A 22,462-nucleotide genomic window follows, 5' to 3' on the forward strand; every position below is an offset into this window, starting at 1 on the left:
CTCTCATTATTCATGGAGCCCATATTTGGGGATTTGCCTACGTGCTAAAATGTGTTGGTGACCCCTAAGTCAATACTCGTGGGGCGTTGGCTGTCATCCTCGGACATGCACAAGAGCAGTGGAAAATGTGAGGTGTCTAGTGCGTATGTTCCCAGCTCCGGGTGAACGAGGTGTGAAGGCCCACTCTTGTTTCGGCGCGGATACTCTACACAAGTATCCTTTTCGTGGTCTAGTTAGTGTCATGTTTTTTTGGCATTTTGTGAATGATTTTGTTGTTTTAAATGGCCCCCAACCATAGTGCTAAAGTCTGTCTGGGGATCCTAAGCACAAGAAGGCTGGGATGTGTCTTACGGAGAAAATAAGTGTGTTGGAGAAGTCTTCTCAGGCAGGAGTTACAGTGCTGTTGGCTGTGAGTTCCACGTTAATGAATCATCTACATGTATTAAATAAGGTGTCTTTAAACAGAAATACACATGAAATAAGGTTCTGTATTGATTGGTTGACCAACATGTTGTGAGCAGAAGCTCGCAGGAACCTAACCTTGTGTTTCCCCCAGGGCAGTGATTCAGTATTTGCTCATTCAGTGTTTGTGGCAACTTTGTAGATCATAAGTACCATGAATAATGAGAATTGGCTCTGTGCGTGTGCGTGTGTGTGTGTGTGTGTGTGTGTGTGTATGTGTGTGTAATGTAAGTTAGTAGAGAGCTTTTCTCCAGTCAGTCATTCAGGGCCCCGGGTGATGATGGAGTCTCCACCATCTTGCCGCTGGGCCATCCAGAACAGCGGTTTCAATGGGGGGCAGTTGTGCCTCTCAGGAACACTGGACAACGGAGGAGACATTTGTGGTTGTCACACCTGCGGGGGTGGTGCTACGGCATCTAGTGGGTGGTGGCCAGGGGTGCTGCTAAACATCCTGTAGTACACAGAACAGCCTCCACGTCGAAGAATGATCCAGCCCCGATTGTTCCTAGTGCCGAGATCGAGAAACTCCAGTTAAGCTCATTGGAAGACTAGTACGAGTTGGTATGGATTCTTCTTCTGAATAACAAGGGACACAAAGTTGGGTCCCTCTCCTGTCCATAACCACTAAGCACCTCTGTAGTTTCCCAGCTTACGGGGTTCTGGAACAGAGCCACGATGCTGTGTGGGAAACCTGCATAGCCCACGTAGGGTCCACTCACCAAAAGGCCAGGCCTGTGGTCTTGGGTGAAGAGACAACCCAGTTGTCTTCTCACTGAAGAAGAGCCCCCCAGTCAGATGTGACTTACGGCCCCTGGGGTAAGGCTGCATTCAGCAGAGCCCGGCCAGCGTTCCAGAGGTCTGCCATGGGCAACATGTAGGACCGTCTGTTCCGAACAGGTGTCTGGAGAATTTAGAGCCAGCTTGTCCATTTCCACAGTTCAGGCCCATTTGAGGGTCTGGAGTTGAGTTTCAGAATTGTATTCCTGTCTTCGGTTGCAGGTGGAGTTACCCGGATGACGGTGTCATTGGTGGTCATCATGTTTGAATTAACGGGTGGTCTGGAGTACATCGTGCCCCTGATGGCGGCAGCCGTGACCAGCAAGTGGGTGGCCGATGCCTTTGGGAAAGAAGGCATCTACGAGGCTCATATCCACTTAAACGGGTACCCGTTTCTGGACGTGAAGGATGAGTTCACCCACCGCACGCTGGCCACCGACGTCATGCGGCCACGGCGGGGCGAGCCGCCTCTGTCCGTGCTCACCCAGGACAGCATGACCGTGGAGGACGTCGAGACGCTCATCAAGGAGACCGACTACAACGGCTTCCCTGTGGTGGTCTCCAGGGACTCCGAGCGCCTCATTGGGTTTGCCCAGAGGAGGGAACTGATTCTCGCAATAAGTGAGTAGAGAGGGGGACGCTCATGCTGTCCTAAGAGGCCAGTGGCCGCCTTTGTCCCCACTGAATTCCCAAAGAAGTTAGAGAGACTGCCAAGGTCCGAGGGCTTTAAGCTGGCGCTCTCACGCTTTCTCGCGCATATTCCTAGCCCCTGGGGATCTGGTTAAAATGCGGATTCTGGCTCAGTAGGTTTGGGGGGGTGCGGGGGAGACCGCATTTCTCCCAAGCTCCCGGTTAATGCTGCTGCTGCTGCCGGTCCCCAGGCGCTGCTGTGAGGAACGATGTCTAGGGAGAGACCCGCTTGGCTGGAAAGTGACTGCGGCGTTTGCATGCGGCCTCTGGGGCCCGCCCCCGCTAGGTGGCCCGCCGCCGCTGCTGCCTTTTTAGGGAATTGTCAGGTGAAGCTGGGAAGGATGGAGGCGGGAGAGCCCGGACTGGCCCCGGCGAGCTGCTCTCAGGGATAGACTTTCAGGCAGGCTTCCCGACGTCGAGGGTGAGTTCTTCATCCCAGCCGCCTCCCTGGGCACCGCACAAGCCCTTCACTTGCTTGGCGGCGTTATGTCCCACTCAGTACTCAGAGGCCCACGGGTCCGTTCTGTGTGACGCTTTTCCCCCCGGTGAGCCAGCTGGAAGCGGCGGGACCGAGGGGCAGGCTGTTGAGTCGGGAGAGGAGCGGGCGGGTGATGCCCGGGTGCGGTGTGCCCAGGACAGTGGCTCAGAGAAGCAAGGCTGCCAGCTCCGCAGCCTAGGGATGCCTGCACTGCAAGGGAGGTGGGAGGTAGGAGTCCCAAGATAAAGGCCTGGGTGTGAGCCACGTGGAGACCTAGGAAGAAGGACAGCGAGCCTCGGAGACCCCCTCGGGGTGGAGTCCCCCCTGTGCTCATGAGGCGGCAGGGACCAGCAGAGCCCCCCGCCCTGGGGTGCCGTCCCGCTCAGCCCGCCTGCTGCCGCGATCGCCCCATCCCGGCATCTCACGGCCGGCTGGGGCCCACGACATGGCTCGTGTGGACGCTTGATGACTTTACCACGTATGTCGCCTTCCAGGGTGTTTAAGAAGTTTGCTGGGGTGGGACTAGCCCGGATAGGATTGCCGCACGCCCTACTGGGAACACACCTTCACCAGACGACCCTTTGCTTATCCCTGCCCTTGGTTCACTATTTCTGAGGCGCCCTCTCAATTTCCAAAATCTCTTTGGCATGTTAAATAGCTTTTCAAATATCTTTAAAGTATCTTCATCAAAGGCTTTATAAAAATAAGTTCGGATAATAAAAAAAAAAGTTGGGGTAAGCCGTATCCTCTAATTTTAGTTTGTTGCTCAAACGTATTTACCTCCCCCAAAGCAACAACTGGGTTTGTATTTTAGACCCGATAGCACGTTTGTGCATATGTGTTCAGTGATGCTTGTCTTTATTATAGGTCCTGTCGCTTACCAGGTAAGTGCCTTTGGGCATAAATATTGCCTTATAAATAATGAGGTTTGTTTTAAGTTGTGTGAGCAGGGTTGGGTTTGTTTTAAAATAATGTAATCAGCAGCCTTGAAAAATATATGCAGTCCCTAAAGTCTTTTAAGCAAAAGCTGAAATTTAAAAACTAAAGTAACATCACTGGATCCGTTACCTATTGTGCAGCTCCGGGCACACCTGCTAAGAGACAGCTTACTAATTTTGCTGAAACCCATTACTGTAATCAAGTGGGAAGCAGTAATTGTCATCAGCCGGTTTGTGAAGAAATTTAAGCTTGCCGACGGAGCGCGCTCTTAGAAGCTGTGTCTGGGATGTCTGAAGAGGCAGCGCGCCGTGTAAATAACACCTATATGCTTTCCATCAGGCTGATGGAAGTATAGAAGCTGCTGTTTACGCGGTTTGTGGAAAGACAAGGAGTGTTTCACTCTAAGCAGTCAGAAAAGCAGTTTCCCTGATCTATGGAAATGGCAGAGTCCCGGTACCCTGGTGGAGAAATTTGTGACCTGTATTTGCAGAATTATGGGGCCTTTCATGAATATAGAAATATGACTTTAGCATTTATCTGGTGACTGTCTCATGCCAGTTTCATTTTCAGGGGAATTAGGAGCAAAGATTATAGATAGGTAGAACCAAGATAATTTGAATAAGAATGGTAAATGAGGCAAATAGGGGGTTTTCTTACACATCATGTTAAAATTGTAGCAACTGGGGCACCTGGGTGGCTCAGTCGGTTAAGTGTCTACCTTCCGGCTCAGGTCATGATCTTGGGTCCTGGGATTGAGTCCTGCGTCGGGCTCCCTGCTCAGCGGGGAATCTGCTTCTCCCTCTGCCCCTTCCTCCTCCTTGTGCTCTCTCTCTCTCAAATAAATAAATAAAATCTAAAATAAAAAAAAATTGTAGCAACTGCTCACGTGAAGCTGAAAATGTTTTGTTATTTTCCAACCACCTCTGGAATACCAGACCGTAGCCGATGTCCTTGTTAGGGAGCGGTTACCCCACCTAGGACGTGCGGCACGCTTCCCCATCACATTCTGACACATGGGGCCACGTGTGACCCATGTGCAAATTCCCGGTAAATGGGACTTTGCCTCTCGGTGCTGTTTGCAAATATGAGGCTCTTTCTGTGCTCAGCAGGGCTCAGACTCTTCTAGTCTTGAATTCTGCAATTAGGTGAGGAGCGGTTCAGAGAGGACTCAGCGGGAAGCCGCAAAGATGATTAAAGGGATGGAAAGTTAGAGTCACAGGCAGGAGTTAAGGGAACCCTCATTTTTTTCGTCTGGTGGATGATTTAATGATGGTTCTCCAGCATGTGGAAGATGCTTACTTGCAGAAAGGGATCTGCGTCCAGAACTGAACAAAGTGTCAGATCTGTTGGAAGGGCTATTTAGGGATAAAGCGGTTTCTTCCTGGGAGGGCTGTTCATGATTGGAATAGGCCATGGAGAATAGTGGTGTCGTCTGCTGCTTTCTGCTGGGGCTTGAAACACACGCACAGAGGGACTTTTCTGTGCTGCAGTAAACTGTAACTTACCATAAAATCATCTAGTTGTTCTTCTAAATAGTTTTTATTTTATTTTTATCACGTCTTCTTTGTACTGACCACCACTACAGTTACTTTCAGTTTTCCACTTTAACATTTTTAGTTAATGACATCTGTTACATGGAAGCATTTTTGATGAACAGGATGATAGAGTATTCTCTCTCTAAAAATGTGATGACTCCAAAGTAGAGCTTCTCATCCTTAACACTCTTGACATTTGGGGCCAGATCATTCTTTCCCGTGGGGGCTGTCCTGTGCACCGTAGGATGTGGTCTCTGACCACTAGGTGCTACTAAGCAGCACCCTGTCCCAGGTATGACAACCAGATATGGCTCCAGAAGTTTCCAAATGTCCCCTGAGGGTCAGGGCAACATTGCTCCCGGTTGAGAACCATTGCTCTAAAAGCCATGGGAATAGCTTCCTGAATATGTGATTATTTCCGGCCTTAAAATTTCTTGGTCTGTCATAGTTTGTGAAATTTACTTTACCAGCACTCTTAATTCCCCTCTCTGTGCTTGGCGTTGCCATCGTATTGTCCACCAGAAAGCGGAAGGTACCTTAGCGGGTACTCACAAAATGTACCTCATTTTTCAGGAGCTGGGGCCACTGATGCTAGTTCTGGTACAATAGATAACAAACCTCCTGTATTTAAGAACAGCTTAACTGACCTTTAAAACAATTAAAAATGAAGTTTATTACATTCTTATTTGTTTGCTTGTTTTATTTTTTTAATTTTTTTATTATTATGTTAGTCACCATACAGTACGTCATTAGTTTCTGATTCATTGTTTGCATGTAACACCCGGTGCTCCATGCAGAACGTGCCCTCTTTAATGCCCATCACCGGGCTAACCCATCCTCCTGTCTCCTTGTTTTGAAGATTTTATTTATTCATTTGAGAGAGACACAGAGAGAGCACAAGCAGAGGGAGGGGCAGAGGGCGAGGGAGAAGCAGAGTCCCTGCTGAGCGCTGAGCTCTGAGCTCCACGTGCGGCTCGACCCCAGGACCCTGAGATCATGACCTGAGCTGAAGGCAGACGCTTAGCTGACTGAGCCACCCAGGCGCCTCCGTTTTTTAAAAGCAATACATATTCATAGAATATTGGGGAAATCAGAAGCAAAAGGGAAAATTAAAAAAGGCACCCACTTTCCCAACAGCATAGAAGGCCATGGTTAATATTTGGTGCATTTCCTTCTTATCTTTTGGGTCTTCTACTTATGTAAACACTGGGTGTTTTGGGGGGGTTTCTTTTCCAACACAGGCTTCCCTGAGTCCCTGGGGTCTGGGAGTCTACACTCTTGTAGCGCTGGATCATCCCCAGGGTGGGGAGTCGGCTTAAGCTTTCCTACAGGAACTATTTCTTGTGCACCCGCCGTGTGCTGGCACTGTTCTAGTCGCTGGGAGGACGGGGTGGGGGGGTCGGGGCAGGAGCCAGGCTCCGCTCTCTGTGAGCGTACATGCTGTAGTTTGTCGCAGGCATTGTGGTGACCGATGGAGATTCCCTGTCCAAACCGGGAGTAGATGTTTGACCCTAGCAGAGAGGCAAAAAGCTTTCTTGCTGGTTCTTCCATTCGTCAGCTTTTGGCCTGTATGTAGCACCCCCGCTCCCACCGTTGGGAGCGTTCAGATAAGTCTTGATAGTAGAGTTCCAAAGAGGCCTGGCAGAGCCCTTCCAGAGAGAGCTGCAGTTGCCACTCTTGGAGTAGCAAGGAACATGGCCCACATCTCTGGCTCTGAGCCGAGCTGGGGCCTTCAATTCTTTGCGGCAGTGAACAGCTCGTGGGCTTCCCTTCGCGGTGTCTCCTACGTGAAATAGGCTCTGTTCCACACGGCAGGCAGAACCAAGTCCGCTGACGTTTAGTAGAACTACTCCTTCCTTCACCTGTTGCTTGATGCATGCAGATGGCCAATAGCTCTTGGGTGCGTACTCCATACTAGGCGTTGTCCAGGCCCTGGAAGCGTACTGGGGAGCAGGGAATCGCTGAACTAGCTGCTGGTAGATTCAGGGCTTCTCACCCAATCAGGAGACTCAGAGGAACTAGATGGTGGTTATTTATTTCGGCAAGTGGATCGACAGTTTACTCAGTTGTATTTGGTTTTAGGAGGGGTTCAGCAAATCATGTGTTCAGTTCTTGATTGAGGTTTGTGGCTTGATCCAGTCCTGATGAAGACTGATCCTTGATCCAGTCGACCTCATTGTTGAAATAGATGGGTTCTTGTCACATGGGGCTGTTAGAGAATTCTCGGTCTGCGAGAAGGAGCAGCGCCTAAGTACGTGTTGATGGTTGCCTCCTCGCCTCGGTGCTCTGGGCCGGAACTATCTTGATTTAGGAGAGAAATGTGCGGTGTGCATCACATAGCATCCACACTTGAAAACATGTTGTGCCTCAGCGTCATCTGGTATTTGTGGTTGAATCCTATCCCATTTGATGTAACTACATTTAACCTGACCCACATAATGTGCCGGCATTTGCCCAGCGGGCCCACTGTTCCTCTTTTAAACAGAGACCCTTTTTCAAACTCAGCCTGACCCCGAATGCTGCCAGTTTTCCATTAGAGTACTCTATTGCAATAAACGGCCTTAGAGCAGGCAGTTAGATTTTTATTTTTCAAAGAACAATATCGGTGAATAGTAGTCTTTGAGAAGGCAAGAAATGTATTATAGAAACCAGGATCCATTTTAAGGCAAGCCTCACTGTACATTTTTCCTAACCTTTTCCCATGAACCAAAAGAAAGATTAAAATTCCAACAGAAGGAAAATCGCCTTGGAGAAATATCTTGAGACCGATGGATTTATTTCATGTGTGACTTAAAATAGCCTGGGTTTCTAGTACTGCATAAAGCTGTATTTCTAATGAGTTCCTGTTACCCTACTTTTCTTCGGCTTCTTTTGCATGTCCTTGCCTACAGATAGAAAGAGGCTAATTGTTACCATAACAGTTTTACTATCTTTCTTTGAGGAATCCACAAAATGGTCCATTTTTAAGAGAGGAGATCCAAGAGGTGGGGGGAATGTGGCTTTTCTGGAGTTATTTCTTTGGTCCCAAGGGTCATATTTGGGATTAAGCTGCATTTCTGGGCTGTGAGCCTGGGATGGTCCTATTGGTTTTTGTTCCTTTCAGGATTCATAATGCCATTTGGGCCAGTTAAAGGTTAGTTTGTTAAAAAAAAAAAAGAAAAGAAAAAAAAAAGGAAAAACAACTTACTGAGGTCGTTGGGCAGCTAAGTGAGGTTTCTTGTCCTGTCCTACTTGAGCCCATGATGAGGTGAGCGAGTGTTAGGAAAGCAAGAATAGAGGGCCCTGGGCCTTCTGGGTGCCCCGGAGCCCAGGAGGAGGCAGTAAATTCTCTCAAAGAAGTCACCCTGCTCAGACCCACTTGTCAAGACTTTGGCAATGAACGATTGGGTCACAGCAGGGGGACCCTCGCACGGCATTAGCTTAAGAGAGATGCCAATTTCACAGATGTTTGGCTGAAGCCCTTCATTAAGAACGTGGCATTTGCCCTCTGAACCCCTTCTCTGTGGGATTCTAGGATGCGGATAGAGGGAAAACGTATGTTCCTGTGGGTGTGGGCTGGAGGGAGTTGCTAAGCAAGGGCCTCTGTGTGGCTTACCGTTCTGCTCACCCATTCTAGAGAACGCCAGACAGAGGCAGGAGGGCATCGTGAGCAATTCCATCATGTACTTCACGGAGGAGCCCCCTGAGCTGCCGGCCAACAGCCCGCACCCCCTGAAGCTGCGGCGCGTCCTCAACCTCAGCCCGTTCACGGTCACGGACCACACCCCCATGGAGACGGTGGTGGACATCTTCCGGAAGCTGGGGCTCCGGCAGTGCTTGGTGACACGGAGTGGGTGAGTGCTCTGGCCGGACTCCGCGGAGAACAAGATGAATGGGTCACGGTCTCTGTCCCCGGGGGCCTCGCGGGAAGGCGGGAGAAACCTCCCGGTGGGGCTGCTGGCGGCCCGAGGCTGAGGGTTGAGTCAAAAAGGGGAGGAGCCAAAGGAGAAGGATTTGGGCTGCTTTTCTGCGGCCCCCGCCCCCGCCCCGGGTGGCACTTGGCTCGGGGAGAAGGGACAGCCTGTCGTGCTCTCACGGGATCTGGGCAAGCCCCCCCGTCCCGGCGCCACGCAGACGCGGGCAGCGAAGGGCACAGGCTGGTGAGAAGACGAGGGCGCGCTCCCCGGGCGCACCTGACAGAACACGGAGCACAGCCTGGGCACGGTGAATGGTTAAGAGCTGTGTAAATGCTGCGATAAATAGATCACTGTACCTTGAAGAAGTGCCGACGTTTTTTGTAGAAGTGGGTGCCGTGAGGGCTGCAGCTTGCGAGCTGCGTCCGGTGGAACCCGGGGCGCCCTGGGCTGGGGGCACCAGTGTCCCGAGCCGTCAGAAATCACACGGAACTTTTGACTCCCCCAAAACCTCACTACTGGTAGCCTGCTGTGGACCAAAGCCCTACCGATACCACGAACGGTGGATGAACACACATTTTGTCTGAAAGTGTATTGTATACTGTGTTCGTACAGTAAGGAAGCCAGAGGAAATGTGATTAAGAAAATCGTAAGGACGAGACAGTACATTTATGGTACTGTCCTGTATGTTTTGAAAAAAACTCTGCATGTAAGTGGACCCATGCAGTTCAAACCCGTGTTGTTCAAGGGTCAACTGTATTCCTGTGCCCCTGGGTTCAGCTGGGGGCAGTTTTCTGCATTCACCTGGAATTTCTCATGGATGACATGACCCATAAGCAAATGGGAAGTTCACATTCTGCTCAGATTGTTCCCTAATACAGCGATCTGTTCAGAACAACCGCACGTTTTCAGAACAACCGTTCCCGAAGAGCTGGGAGATCTGGTGGCCCCCATGGCTTAGTCGCTGCCGAGGCAATATTACTTTCGCTTTGTGTTACCACAAGCCAGGAAACTAGCATTGCGAAGATGGAGGGTTCGTGATGGCCTGAGAGGTGCCGTGCCCCAGGGGCCCTTCTTTGGGCTCAGAGGTGCACCCCGAATCCCACGGCTTCGGAGGCTTGGGTAGAGGAGGAGACTGGCTCAGTCAGGGTAGCCTGGAAGCTAGGGTCGTCCGCCCAGCGTATTCCTCTGCAGGCTGAGGGGAGGAGGTGGGCTGGGCTGTGGAGACCCTAACTGTGTCGAGGCCTTAACTCTCCAACGTCGTTTACACTGCGGAGCCCATGCTCCAGTTTAACCAAGCAGTTCTCAACCCCGGGTGATTTTGCCCCCACAAGATTTTGGATGTCCCAGCTGGAGAGAGGGGATGCTCCTGGCACTTAGTGGGTAGAGACCAGGGATGCTATTCGAGAGCCTGCAGTGCATGGGACGGCCCGCATTGCAACGAAGACTCACTGGCCCAGAAGGTCACTCGCTCTGGATCTCAGTGACCGTGGACTAGGTGCCCGTGAACAGCCAAGTGAGCCCTCCTTACTCACTCGCTTCCTTCCTACTGTCCTGGCTGTGCAAGGGGCCGAATGTGCGCACTGACCCAGAGAACCCCTGGCCCACACGACAGGTGTCCTCAGCTCTGACTGCAGCTGGGGGAGTGTGTTGCACATGGGAGGGACAATCGGTAAGCAACAAATACATGTTTGGGGCTAGAGATCACTTCTGCTGGTGATTTTTAAAGGCACTCAGTGGGCTGCCGAATTCCCCCAGGGGATTAAAGCTGTAGGTTAAACCCAGAGTGCTGGGGCCACTGCAGTTACCGATCCCTCGGGTCTGGGAGGGGCCTGCGCATCCGTATTTCTAGCAAGCTCCCGGGTGCTGCTGCCGGTCGGGGACTCCACTTTGCCAAACGCTCTAGCCCATTTACATACCTGAATTTCCAGCGCCCGGCATAAATACCACTGTGATCACCCGCGGCGTCTCAAGTGCATAGCAGTTTCTCTTTTCCTTTAAAATAATAATCCAATGTCAGTTATCATTGGAATTTCCAGTTCTGGCAGGAAATTCTGCCCTTAACGCCCGCTCACACCTCACGCAGCCCCATGAGGTTTTCCTGTGAAGATCAGGGTGCCGAAATTGGCTCCGAATGTTCTGCGAGAAAACAAAATCGCACTCTCTCTCTCGCTCTACATATTTTAAACAAACACAGATGCTGATACGTAACTGCTGGCAAGGGGATCCTTGTTTGCGGGCCTTTCATCTCCTCGGGCTTTCAGCCAGGGCAGGCATGTCTTGAGCCAGCTTGCGTTTTTGATGTATTCCGTCACCATGTGCCTTCCCTGCTCGCGGCGAGAGCCCCAGCTCGTCCTGTGGACCTGCATCGTCTGCAGGATTTCTCGGGGCCTGGGCTCCAGAGGTCATCGTGAAACCACGCCAGGAGCCACAGAAGGCTCTGTCCGCCGAAGGCCCCGAGTCTGCGGAGCCTCCGGGGGCTAAGCCTGCATTTGGGGGCGATCTTCCCCACAGAGATTCTCGGCCGGCAAAGGGGGGGGGGGGGGTTGAGTTAGCTTTCCCCAGGCCTGCTAGGTGGGCCCCCAGGACTTAGACGGGGTGGCCTTCTCAGAAGAGCCCGGCTATTCTAATTGGATATGTTCGTGGTCATAGATTGGCCGTTTATCATTCCCTCGATTCACTTGAACTGCCACCCAAAGGGGCCGGAAGTTCAGACACTTGATTTAATAGGACACATCTCGCCACTAAGGATCTCTGCTGGATTTGATGTTGCCTCCTTCCGGCTGGATGTTCAGCTTTTCTCTTTTGCAATAATTGTTCTAAGCCAAGAGCGCTCTGAATTCGTATTTCCCCAGAAGCGTTGCGAGCAGCTTGACTTTCCCGTGTTATAGTTACAGAGCTTTAAGATAGGAGGTCGTCCAGACTGCTCCAGGGTGAAGAAAGGCAACAAGACCAGACTTTACAGATATGGGAGGGGTGTGTGTATGTGTGTGTGTGTGTGTGTGTGTGTGTGCGCGTGTGTATGTGTGTGCGCGTGTGAGATAGAGTCCTCATGGCTTTGCAAACACTAACAAGCCCTACTTTTTCAAAGTAACATTCGCTTCATCACCCTCTTTCTGGGTGTCTCTGGCTGAGACCTGGCGAAGGCTCAAAAGGTGTCTAAAAAATAATAAAGCCAAGGAGCTCGTCATCTACTAGGGAACACGGACATAATCTGATTTGGGTGGTGTTACCCAGGTGTTCTAGAGGGCAAGGTCCCGAGCCAGGCTTTCAAGGAGAAAATGGCAAAGGACAAAAGAGTGGTGTCAGTTGAGACTCTGTCTGCTAGTTGGTGATCGCCAGCAGCAAAGCCCCCCCCCCCCCCCGCCCACCGCAGAGGACCGTCCCTTAGCTGCCCCTGCTCCATGGACCCCGCTGCTCACGTTGCCTCCCATTTCTCCTCTGACCCCAGCTCTCTTAGCGGCGTATTACAGGCACACGTTGCTCGCCTTTTTACTGTCCTTTTTTTTGTTTTAAATGCAGCGGAACAACTGTGTGGACTGAATTGCGTCCCCCCAAATTCATATGTTGAAGCCCCACACTCCACCATGACTGGGTTTGGAGATGGGGTCTTTAAGGAGGTAATTAGAGTTAAATGAGGTCCTCAGGCTGGGGCCCTGATCTGATCAGACTGGTGTCCTAAGGACAGGAAGAGGCAACGGGCAACAGGGATGTGTGGGCCCAGGGAGAAGGCCACGTGAGGGTTGCGAGCCAAGGAGAGCGGCCTCTGGAGAAACCAAACCTGCCAGCACCTTGGTCTGGGCCTTCTAGTCCCTGGGACCGTGAGAACGGTTATTTCTGTGGTCAAGCCACCCAGTCCGTGGTGCTTTGTTATGGCTGCTGCGCTAAGTCAGGACCCCGACTCCGCTTGGCCGGTGTAGTGGAGCAGCGTCTTGTTTTACAGGACCTCTTCAACCTTACTGCGTTTTGATAAACTTTAGAAATGTATTTAAAGTAATATATGAACACGGTTGAAGCCAAGTAGCTCTAAACGGATGGAACAGAAAGGGTAAAACCTTTTGCACCAGCACCCCTCTCCTTTCAGGGGGCCACTTTTCTCCCACAAGGGTTTGTTTTCTTTAATTAATAGACTATTTTTTAGAGCAGTTTGGGGTTTATAGAAGAATTGAGCATAAAGTACAAGGTTCCCATATACCCTCTCTTGTCCCCTCCATTTCCGTTATTAACATCTTGCATTTGTTTTATCTGTTGCCTTTGATGAACTGATATTGATACACTAACTCAGGTCCCTAGTTAACATTAGGGTTCGCCCTTGGTGTGGTACGTTCCGTGGGTTTTGATAAATGGAGAATGACCTGCATCCACCATTCTGGTATCGCACAGGTGGTTTCTCTGCCCTAAAAATCCTCTGTGCTCTACCTCTTCATCCCTCCTCCCCTCCCTCCGACCCAGACAACCACTGATCTCTTTAGTGTCTCCATACTTTTGCCTTTTCCAGAATGTCCTAGAGTTGGATGTGGCCTTTTCAGACTGGCTTCTTTCACTTAGTGATACACATTTAAAGTTCCTCCATGGCTTTTCATGGCTTGACAGCACGTTTCTTTTTAGCGCTGAATAATATTCCATTGTCTGGAGGGACCACAGTTTAGGTATCTGTTCACCTACTGAAGGACATTCAAACCTTGGCAGCTATGAATCAAGCGTACGTCTTCTATGAGTTAGCGAAATTATTTTATATCACCACTAAACTGTAACTATACAATGACCCAATATATCATTCAATATCCAATTCATATCAAATTTCAATCCAGAATTCTTTGAGGGTTCACACATTGCATTTGGTTGTTTTGCCCCTTTAGTTTTTCATCTAGAACAGTTTCCTGCCTTTTTTTTTTGTTTGTTATTTATGCACAGATTTTTTTTTTTTTTTTTTTTAAGAATCCAGATCAGTAGTCTCACATTCTGAATCTGATTGCTTCCCCGTGGTTTGATTTGGTTGAAGTGGTTTCTGACGACATGCTTAGATAGATGATGTCACAATGTCAGCTCTCCCAGCTTTGTTGGTGATAAGCTCTGCCACTTAGATAAGGGGGTGGTGGCCAGAGCCCTCCATTGTAAAGGGACATTTTTCTCTCTGTACGTAATCTGTGGAGGGATCCTTTGAGGCCAGGTGAATTTTTTGTTTTCCAGCAACCGTTTACCCAGTGGTTTTGGAATCCATGGATAATTATTGACTACACTAATTATTATATTAGGGGTTACAGAATGTCGATTTGCTAATTCTGTCTCGCTTTTGTACATTTCCCCCTGATTTTTGGATCATCACGATAGAGTCGTGAGGCTTTCAGCGCTTTGACATCCTTGCTTTTCAAGTCCCCTTTTGCGATTTTCCTCTCTCCTGCAGATGTTCCCATGAGATAGAGGGGAACAGGTAGTGCCCGCTGTCTCCCCCAGGGTCATAGATGGGCAAACTAAAACCAGAAAGCAATCACTTTTTCAGGGTTGCTTAAGGTCCAGTGTGGTCAGGGACAAAGAAGTCAGAATTCTAGCCTGACAGTTTCACTACCCAGCATCCATTTCACCAGAAGTAACCGAGTCGAACACTGCTCTGAATACTTGCATTCCCTCTTCATATTCCCTTTTGTTTCACAGGAGATGACTTTGACTACTTTGGCTTTAATTAAATAAATCACAGTGTTTTACGATTGTGTTTTCTGATGTGGGGGCATATCATTATTTTACACAGATACAGAGTAGAAATCTCTCATGTTAATAGCTACACAGTATACCAGTGTTAGCCTGACACTGGTTAGTTCTCATTCTTTTTTTTCTTGGGTGTGCTGGTGACAGGACGAGCAGCATCTTGCAGACTCGTTTGGCCAGTGGAACTTTCTTTCTCCAAAGAAGCTGTGCACATCCCCTTCTTTCAAACCTTTTACTTTACTGAGGGGACATGATTTGTACCAGCAGGTGGTCATTTAAGTAGTTAATAAAATCGAGATTGAGGCAAGGGCTGCTGGGAACAGTTGTGCCAGTGTGTTCGACACACTCCAGGGCCCTCTTTACATTGTCGTGTCCATGCACGGCGCTCCTTGGGGTTGTGCAGTGTGTAGTCTAAGGGGCCTTACATAAGGAACCTTGGGAAGAGGCCTTGTTTTTGCAAGTTGAAAGCAGTGGACTTTTGGAAGAGGAGGTCATTCATGTGTATGGCCAGAGATACGAATGTCAAACTTTACCCGTCCAGTATGATAGATTTAAAATAGGACCAGTTGTTATCTTCTACTTAAAATACCTTATACTTGCAATTTCTGTGATGTGGTCCAGTTTCGACAATGGCTTTCACAAGCCCTTTCTCAATTGATTATAGTCTTGAAATTTAGGAGAGCGTATTAGTCATCGTAGGTTTATTGCTGTAATTAACAAGCTTGACATCTTAGTGGCCCTAACACAAGAGCGATTCATTTCCCCCCCACGTCACATCCAGTGTGGGTTTCAGCAGGCGTGGGCTCTGCACCACATGGTCATCCAAGGACCCAGGTCTTTGAATCTGGTGGCTGCTAAGTCCGTCCTCTGTGACCTCAGAGTCCTTCACTGGCTCCTCTGCCTCTGCTTGCCACCTGAGAGACAGCATCAGGAAATGTGCAGGTGACCCGGGAGGGGCATCTCCCCTCTCCACCTACATGCCGTTGGCCAGAGCTCACTCATTTGTCCCCACCCGACTGCAAGGAAAGCTGGGAGATGTCTCGCTGTGCATCCAGGTGGAAAAAGCCCTGGGGTTAGGGCAGGCATGAGTCAATATTGCAGAGCTGACCCCTGTTCTCTATTTTGTTTCTTCTCCAGGAGACTTCTTGGCATCATCACGAAAAAGGATGTTTTGAGACATATGGCCCAGATGGCAAACCAGGACCCTGAATCCATCATGTTTAATTAGAAACAAGGTGGCATTTATTTTGAGAAAAACACAACTGTGTCATTTTGAAAGAAATAAACAAATGATATGTTGTTATTCTAATGAACGATTGTACGCTGGGGGCAGTGGAAACAAAAGCTTTGTTTGGAAAGGAAGAAGGATGAAACCTTTTTTAAAAAAAGACATCAATGAGTAGGCCTTTTATAGCTTTAACCCCTTGTGAGTTTCCAGCTGTGTTTCTTAATGAGTTTATTAACTGCCATGGGGGCATGGGGGTGGGTGTAAACGATGTGGTTTGTCCAAGGACACGGAACTGAGTCCAGAAACGTTTGCCCCTTGTGTTTAAGGCTGATGTTTGTGAAGCTTTGAGTCCAAAAAGGCAAAGGAGTATTGGCCCGTTAGCATCTTTTATTTATCGGTTCCTGAAGTTTTGCTGCTATTTTACTGAATCGGACTAAAGATATTCGCACTTACTTTGTTGGAAAAGACAAGAGAAATTAAATTGGAACATAGTGAAAGCTGAAAGTTTTTTGCCAGCTGGTTCACTCATGACCATCCAATTTCTTGCTCCTGTTCTCAGCCTAGCGTTTTGCTTCTCCATCAGTTTCCGAACCAACATCCAGGGTCTCCTGCAGTGATGAGTATGAAGAAATCATTTCTCTGTGCAAGACCAGCATCTTGGGACTGCATAATGAACTCTTGGCATGTTTAGTGCTGCCCGTATTTCCTCCCACACAAAGGGATTCCTCCTGATTTTGAGGGTATACACACCTGCTCGTTGTGTTGCAGAGACGTGTTGCATGTGCTTCACCTGTTTATTGCTGTTGCCCGTGCATTCCTAAATATTGAGCAGTCCAGCACTTTCCATGGGCCATATCCTATATGCTGCCAGCTTGTCGTAAGTGTGCTTTAATTTCCAAATAGCGTACGTGAGGGTCAAAACAGGCCACCCGGTGTTACTACTTACTTTCCCTTTCAGATCTTATTAAATATGGCTGCAGAGAGGGTGAGGCATACGAAGTCTCAGTGGGAACTCCTCCAAATGGATTGCAAGAGAAATACTAAATTGATTCTAAATCTGTTCCATTATCTTCTCCGTAGGATGTGAAACGTCCGGCTTTAATGTCTAAGCATGCACTTTCATGCTCGTACGCAGAGCACAGAAGGGCAGAGTTAAATCATAGCCAGTTTGAGCACTGGGCATCTTTGTATTGAACTTATGGTGCATTTATCTCTTTAGTCAGGACTTCGGCCTTTTCTGGGAGAAGGCACGTCGCTGTGGTTTAGGTCCACGGTGTGATCTGTGTGAGTATGATTGCTCCCACTTTGCCCCTCACGTCGGTCTTGGCTCTTCCCAGCCCACTGAGAGGCCCTCACCCTTTGCAGCCTTGTTACCGGATGTTGACGTAGCAGGTGTGCGTTTGGTGGCCAATAATGGAAAAATCCAACAGACGGTGGAGAGTTGAATGAGAAACCCGGGGGTCAGGCACTCTCGGCTCTCTCTGTATTCTCATCAAGGATTCATGCCCTTTGGTACTGTTTTCTGCCATCCTTTGTCCTCTAGCTCATTGCCTCTGAGCCACAGGGTGGTTACTGAGCTGCCAGGTAGGACGTCTGCTTCTCAGACAAGAAGAGGGAGGAAGAGGCCTGTAACAAGGCTCGTATCAGGGAAGCGAAACTTGCCCGGAGATGCTCAGCTTGCATCTGTTGGCTAGAATTCTGTCACATGACTCCCCCTAGCTGCATGTGAATGTGGGAAGGAAGGTTTTTAGCTAGACACATTATTCTCTGAATGAGATTTAGATTCTCTTAATAAGGAAGGGGGGTTGGTCCTGGGGAGGGAATGCTGTCCGCTGGATTGGGTGCCATCATCGTGTCCCTGTCGTTGTCCTTCCTGTCCTCCTTACCCTCTTTCTTGCTAAACCCTCTAGACACTCTCTTCTCAGCTTATAGTTTCCCACCCCTTCTGTCAGATTTGACCTAGAACTGCCAGTCAGAAGCCATCATTTCTTAGCCCTAATAAAAACCTAGAAACTTCTAGTTGGTATAAGAAAATGTACTGACATGTTCTCTGGGTTAAAAAAGTTAAGTCAGACCATGCTGGCAAACTCTGGAAGATTTGTTTCTGTGATTGGTTGGCCTCCTCCAAACTAATATCAAAGAGCCACTTCATTGTGGAAATACCAGTCAGTAGTAGAGAATTCAGTCTTCGTGTCTCGTTCCCGGCATGTAAGTATCGAGTAACAGATCCTAATATTAGTGTTGTTACTGGGGTTTCCATGGAACACATGCAAGTGAAGCTGGATTCTTCTGGACTTTAAATCCTAAAAGGTCTTAAAGATTGCTTCATGTAGTTCCCTCTTAACTTCCACGTGGCCTCCCAAAAGACTATTAGTCATAGCCTGGATTTATATAATCCGGGACGCCCTTTATCTGAAATAAGGAGCTTCAGAAGGGAACACAAAACAAGTGAACAGATAGCCAAAGGTCAGTGAAACCACAGAATTTCCTCCTCCTCCAGCCGAGGCCATGGAGGGATGAAGGGACAGTTTACTCCGGGCCAAGGTCGCCGAGGGGTGTTGTGTTGTGTCCTTCTCCCCAGTGCTTAGTGTAGAGAAGTCCACAGATTCATGGGAAACCATTGAGTGCTACTTGACTCAGATAACCTTGTTTTCCTTCATAAGTCAAACCTCTCATTTGTTGTGGGGTTCGGGCTCTTGGCGACAGAAGGCCGGGGTCAGACAGGTAGGTGAAGGTCAAGGATGGGGGAGTTGATTGCCTTTCTCCTCTAGAGCCCTAACTCCCCTTTGTGGTCCACTTGCCCACTGGCCTGGGGTCGCAGACCAACTCGATGGGGGACAGGCTCCTGAGCTCCTTGTCACTCTCTCTTGTGAAAGTTCGCGGGTAGGGATTCTGAAGGTATTTGCTGTGTCCACATGTAGAACTTCATCCACTTTACCTGGTGATCTGATGAGCAAGAGGAGTAGAAGTGAGATGTGGAAGTAAAATAAACATTTCTCAGAATAATGTGTTTTTATCTTTTTCCAGAACCAAAGCCTTTAGACTTTTGTAGAACTTTCTGGATTCTTTCTGAATCAGTGTTTTACGTAAATAAACATAAATGAAGAATGGAAAAGGAGTTCTCTGACGAGGCACATCAACCTATTTCTTGTTCTCCCTCTCTGCTACGAAGGAAATGTGTTGTAGAAGGACAGACACCAAATAAAGAGTATCCCGAAAGGGACATTCAAATTTCTTGCGTTTTTCAGCGCATCCCCTGGGACTGCAGATGTGCGCATGGCATTAATGGAAAGGTAAATGTGTTAGAGGCAAATCACTATTCAGTGTTTGCTGTTACTCACCACCAGGCAATCTCAAAGACCTCTATTTAGTACTTCCCAAAAACCTTACGAAGGAGAAGACATCTCAGTAGATCTATTTTTGGCCCTAAGAAGTCACAGAAACTGAAAAATTTGTTTTGCTTAGGTGAGAACTGGTTACTTTACATTATCAACATGTGCAAATCTGCTCAGTACTCATTATCAGATGCCGAGCTGGAAACGATGAGAAACGCAAGGAGGAGCACTATCGAGTTACATAATTGTAATAGTATGCCTTCATTTTAATTTCACGTGGGCAGGGTTTTATCACCCTCCGCTCCGAGCCTTTGAAATGATTTACATGGGGGAGGGGGGAGCATGTGTATGTAACTTGGGAACATTAACCAGACTCCATTTTCACCGGTGCAGTAATAACTATTTATTTGCCGTCCTAGGTGTGCTGGGAATGAGCCTACATGAGACTTTTATGAGATCTATTCGCATTTGGTGTTGGAACAACCACATAGCAATGTGGTTTTTTTTTTTAATTGTAACCTTCTGTGTAAACATTGGCACCTTATTAAAAATTAAATGTTTGAACTTTACTTTTAAAAATAAAACAAGCACAGTCCTCAAGAAGCATGTTGTAAATGGAAGAGATACTGATTTCGCAGCATGTTTCTGCCCAGCAGAACCTCTGGAAACCTGATTCCGGTGACGGCTCAAGTATCCGGGGAAGTTAAAGACTGATTCTTAAGATTTTCACGCAAGATGGTAATGTCAGTTTGGTCAGCTTTAAAATCCCTTGATCTTAGCCTGGTGGGTGATGGCCAAATAACAGTTCAGACTGGGGCTATAAAAAGTCTAAGGATGGGGCAGGACCACTGTCCCCGGGCCATCTGTGTTTCTGCCCCGTGCACAGAGGCTGGGCAGGACAGCTTGGACCATGGTCTAACATTCATTCTGTCCCCGCTTCAAACTTTTTAATCTATGACTTCGGGAATCACAAGAGCTTAAATCATGTCCTTCCCTACCAGTTGCTTTTTTAAATTGTCAACTTTACAAAAATATGAAGGAAAAAACACAGAGAATGCCCACATCTCTTTGATGATCTAGAAGAAGCAGTGAGAGGAATCCCTTCTAATTGGGGGAGGGAGCCAGCCTGGGGACAGCTTAGGGAAGATGGTCCTCAGCACAGGGGCCAGCAAATACAAATGCCCTGAGGTGGAAACAGGCCTAACTTCCTGGGGTCCCACCAGGGGTGAGTGGCTGCGGGATGGATGGTGCTTGCGGAGAGAGTGGGGGGTATTTGAAGTTGGTTTTGTTTTTCCTTCGGTGGGAGGCTAATACAAGCAGATGCTTCCAAGTTTCACAGGGCCAGGTACAGACAAGGAATTTAGAGGAAGGACGTGCTTTGACTTGCATTGTACATGAACCATTCTGGCTGTTGTATAGCGGGACTGGAAGTCAGGACTCTGGCTAGGAGGCTATTTCAAATACACAAGTTATGATGGAGGCTTGTCCCAGAGAAGCTCTTGAATTCTGGACATATTTCCGGGTAGAGCCAACAGATTTGCCGGTGGAGTGGATATAAAATGGTACGACTAAGTTGCCGTTCACTGACGTGGGCGAGACTAGGCGAAATGCTGCATTGGAGAGCTCTGTTGGACACTGAAGTCCAGAGTTCCGGGGGAATCGTTGAGGTTGGAGATCTCGGTCAAGCCATTGGCGCATATCAGTGGTATTAAAGCCCTGCCTGGAAACTTCCATGGCCTAATGATACCCTAAGAGCAAACAACCAACATTCTGACAGAATTTCAATAGTGAGTTTTCAGGGAGTCATGCTGACTTAGTGATAGGACTGCACTTGAATTCCAGCTCCACTGCCTTTTGGCTGTGTGACATTGTCAAAGGGACTGAACCTCTCTGAGCCTAGATTATCCCATCTTTGTCAAGTGAGCTGTCGCTCCTGACCAGCAGCGTGGCTGTGAGAATCAACAAGAGACACTGTACATAAGGCACTTGGCATGGACCATTTCACATTATGAAGCCCTCCAGGTGGCTTTAGTTGGAAATTAATTTTATGTTGTTTTCAGTTGAATTGTAAGACCCCTAAAATGAGTAACAGATCGGGCTAACCAATTGGCCTTCTTTCCAGCTCTATCTGCAGTCATTTCCAAAAACTCGAAACAAAACAAACAAAAACTCAGATCTCTTAAGGAATGTCAAAAAAAAAAAAAAAAAAAAAAAGCCTCATTGACTCCAAAGTAATGGTACATTATTAGAAAAGAAATCACTTGGTAAGAAATTCCATTTCTCTGTAGCTTTGTATCGGCTCGGAGAGCAGGAAAGCATAAATATGCATGGATACTGAACTATTGATTAGCTTAAAATTTGGAGCAAGAGTTCACGAAACACGAGACTGTGTGTAACTTGCTTCTTTTCAGACGAGATCGGGCGCGTTCAGGGTGGTATGGCCGTAGACTAACTTGCTTCTTTTCAGACAACATAAAACCCAATACCACTGCACCTCCAGACAGAAAAATCTCTCCAGTGTAGTGTTAATGTAGAAATAAGTCTCATTAGTAAAAGTCGTGAAAGACCAGCCTTCTGTGGGCCTTGGCTATTTCCCCTCAACACGATGTAGTTAAAAACCAGAGGGGGAGAATGAACAAACAGAATTTGTCCGAAAGGTGACAACCCATCAGTTTTAATTCTGGGAGCTTAGCTAGAGCTAACCAGAATGGCTTCGCGAATAAACGTCTGGGTCAGGCAGGCTTCTTCCTGGGCTTTCATGAATTGAGACGGGACCAGAAACTTCCATGGCCTCCTGGGGCAACGTGCTCTGGCCGAGCGCGGGGGAGCCCGGCACGCCTGTTACAGCTCGTCCCCAGTTCATTGGTAGTTAATTGGCTAGAAAGAAGCTACCATATGTGAAAGCAGATAGGGAGCATCTATTCTTGGCAGTTCCTCAACATTGCATTTCATTAAAGAAATGGTCTTTTCTTTCCGAATGAGCAATAAGCAAAGAGCACCTTGTGGGGATTTCCAAACCCCTTTAGTCAGGGTTTGGCTCACAGAGCGAAGGGAGCAATTTCGATGTGATTCCAGCATTTGTTATGGAACACATATTCCAAAGATTAAACAGCCGCCCTCAATCCAAACAGATTCTGTCAGAGAAATTGGAAGCACATACATAAACTCCCGTCGCACAGGCTGCCTGTGACAGGTCGAGTCCAGAGGATGCTTGCTGGTAGAACATTCCTTCCTTCTGCGGGGCTCCGTGTTCATTTCACACTCACTCGGGGCTCCCCACCTGTTTCCAGCCAATACTAACCCAAGCGGAAATTGGAGCTAGCTGCCTTTCGATGGACTAGTTTCCTTTTCTGACATTTCTCAAACTTCAGTCCGTCCCCAGAAGGATGAGCATTTCCGGCAATGGCTGTGGGTGATTGACC

The 22,462-nt window shown here is 48.3% G+C and overlaps 1 protein-coding gene across 1 annotated transcript in view; it reads left to right on the forward strand.

The window, feature by feature from the left end:
- The window catches only part of CLCN4 (chloride voltage-gated channel 4), a 67,658-nt gene extending 47,483 nt beyond the window's left edge, over nt 1–20,175 (forward strand). Inside the window, exons 11-13 of the mRNA XM_032391084.1 lie at nt 1,462–1,860; nt 8,498–8,714; nt 15,615–20,175. Of these exons, the coding sequence (XP_032246975.1) occupies nt 1,462–1,860; nt 8,498–8,714; nt 15,615–15,705 (707 nt within the window). The 3' untranslated portion in view covers nt 15,706–20,175. The remainder of the gene's footprint in view (nt 1–1,461; nt 1,861–8,497; nt 8,715–15,614) is intronic.
- Nucleotides 20,176–22,462: the final 2,287 nt, after the last annotated feature.

The sequence above is a fragment of the Phoca vitulina genome, unplaced genomic scaffold (genome assembly GCF_004348235.1).
Source record: "Phoca vitulina isolate PV1807 unplaced genomic scaffold, GSC_HSeal_1.0 scaffold60, whole genome shotgun sequence".
NCBI classification, from domain to species: domain Eukaryota; kingdom Metazoa; phylum Chordata; class Mammalia; order Carnivora; family Phocidae; genus Phoca; species Phoca vitulina.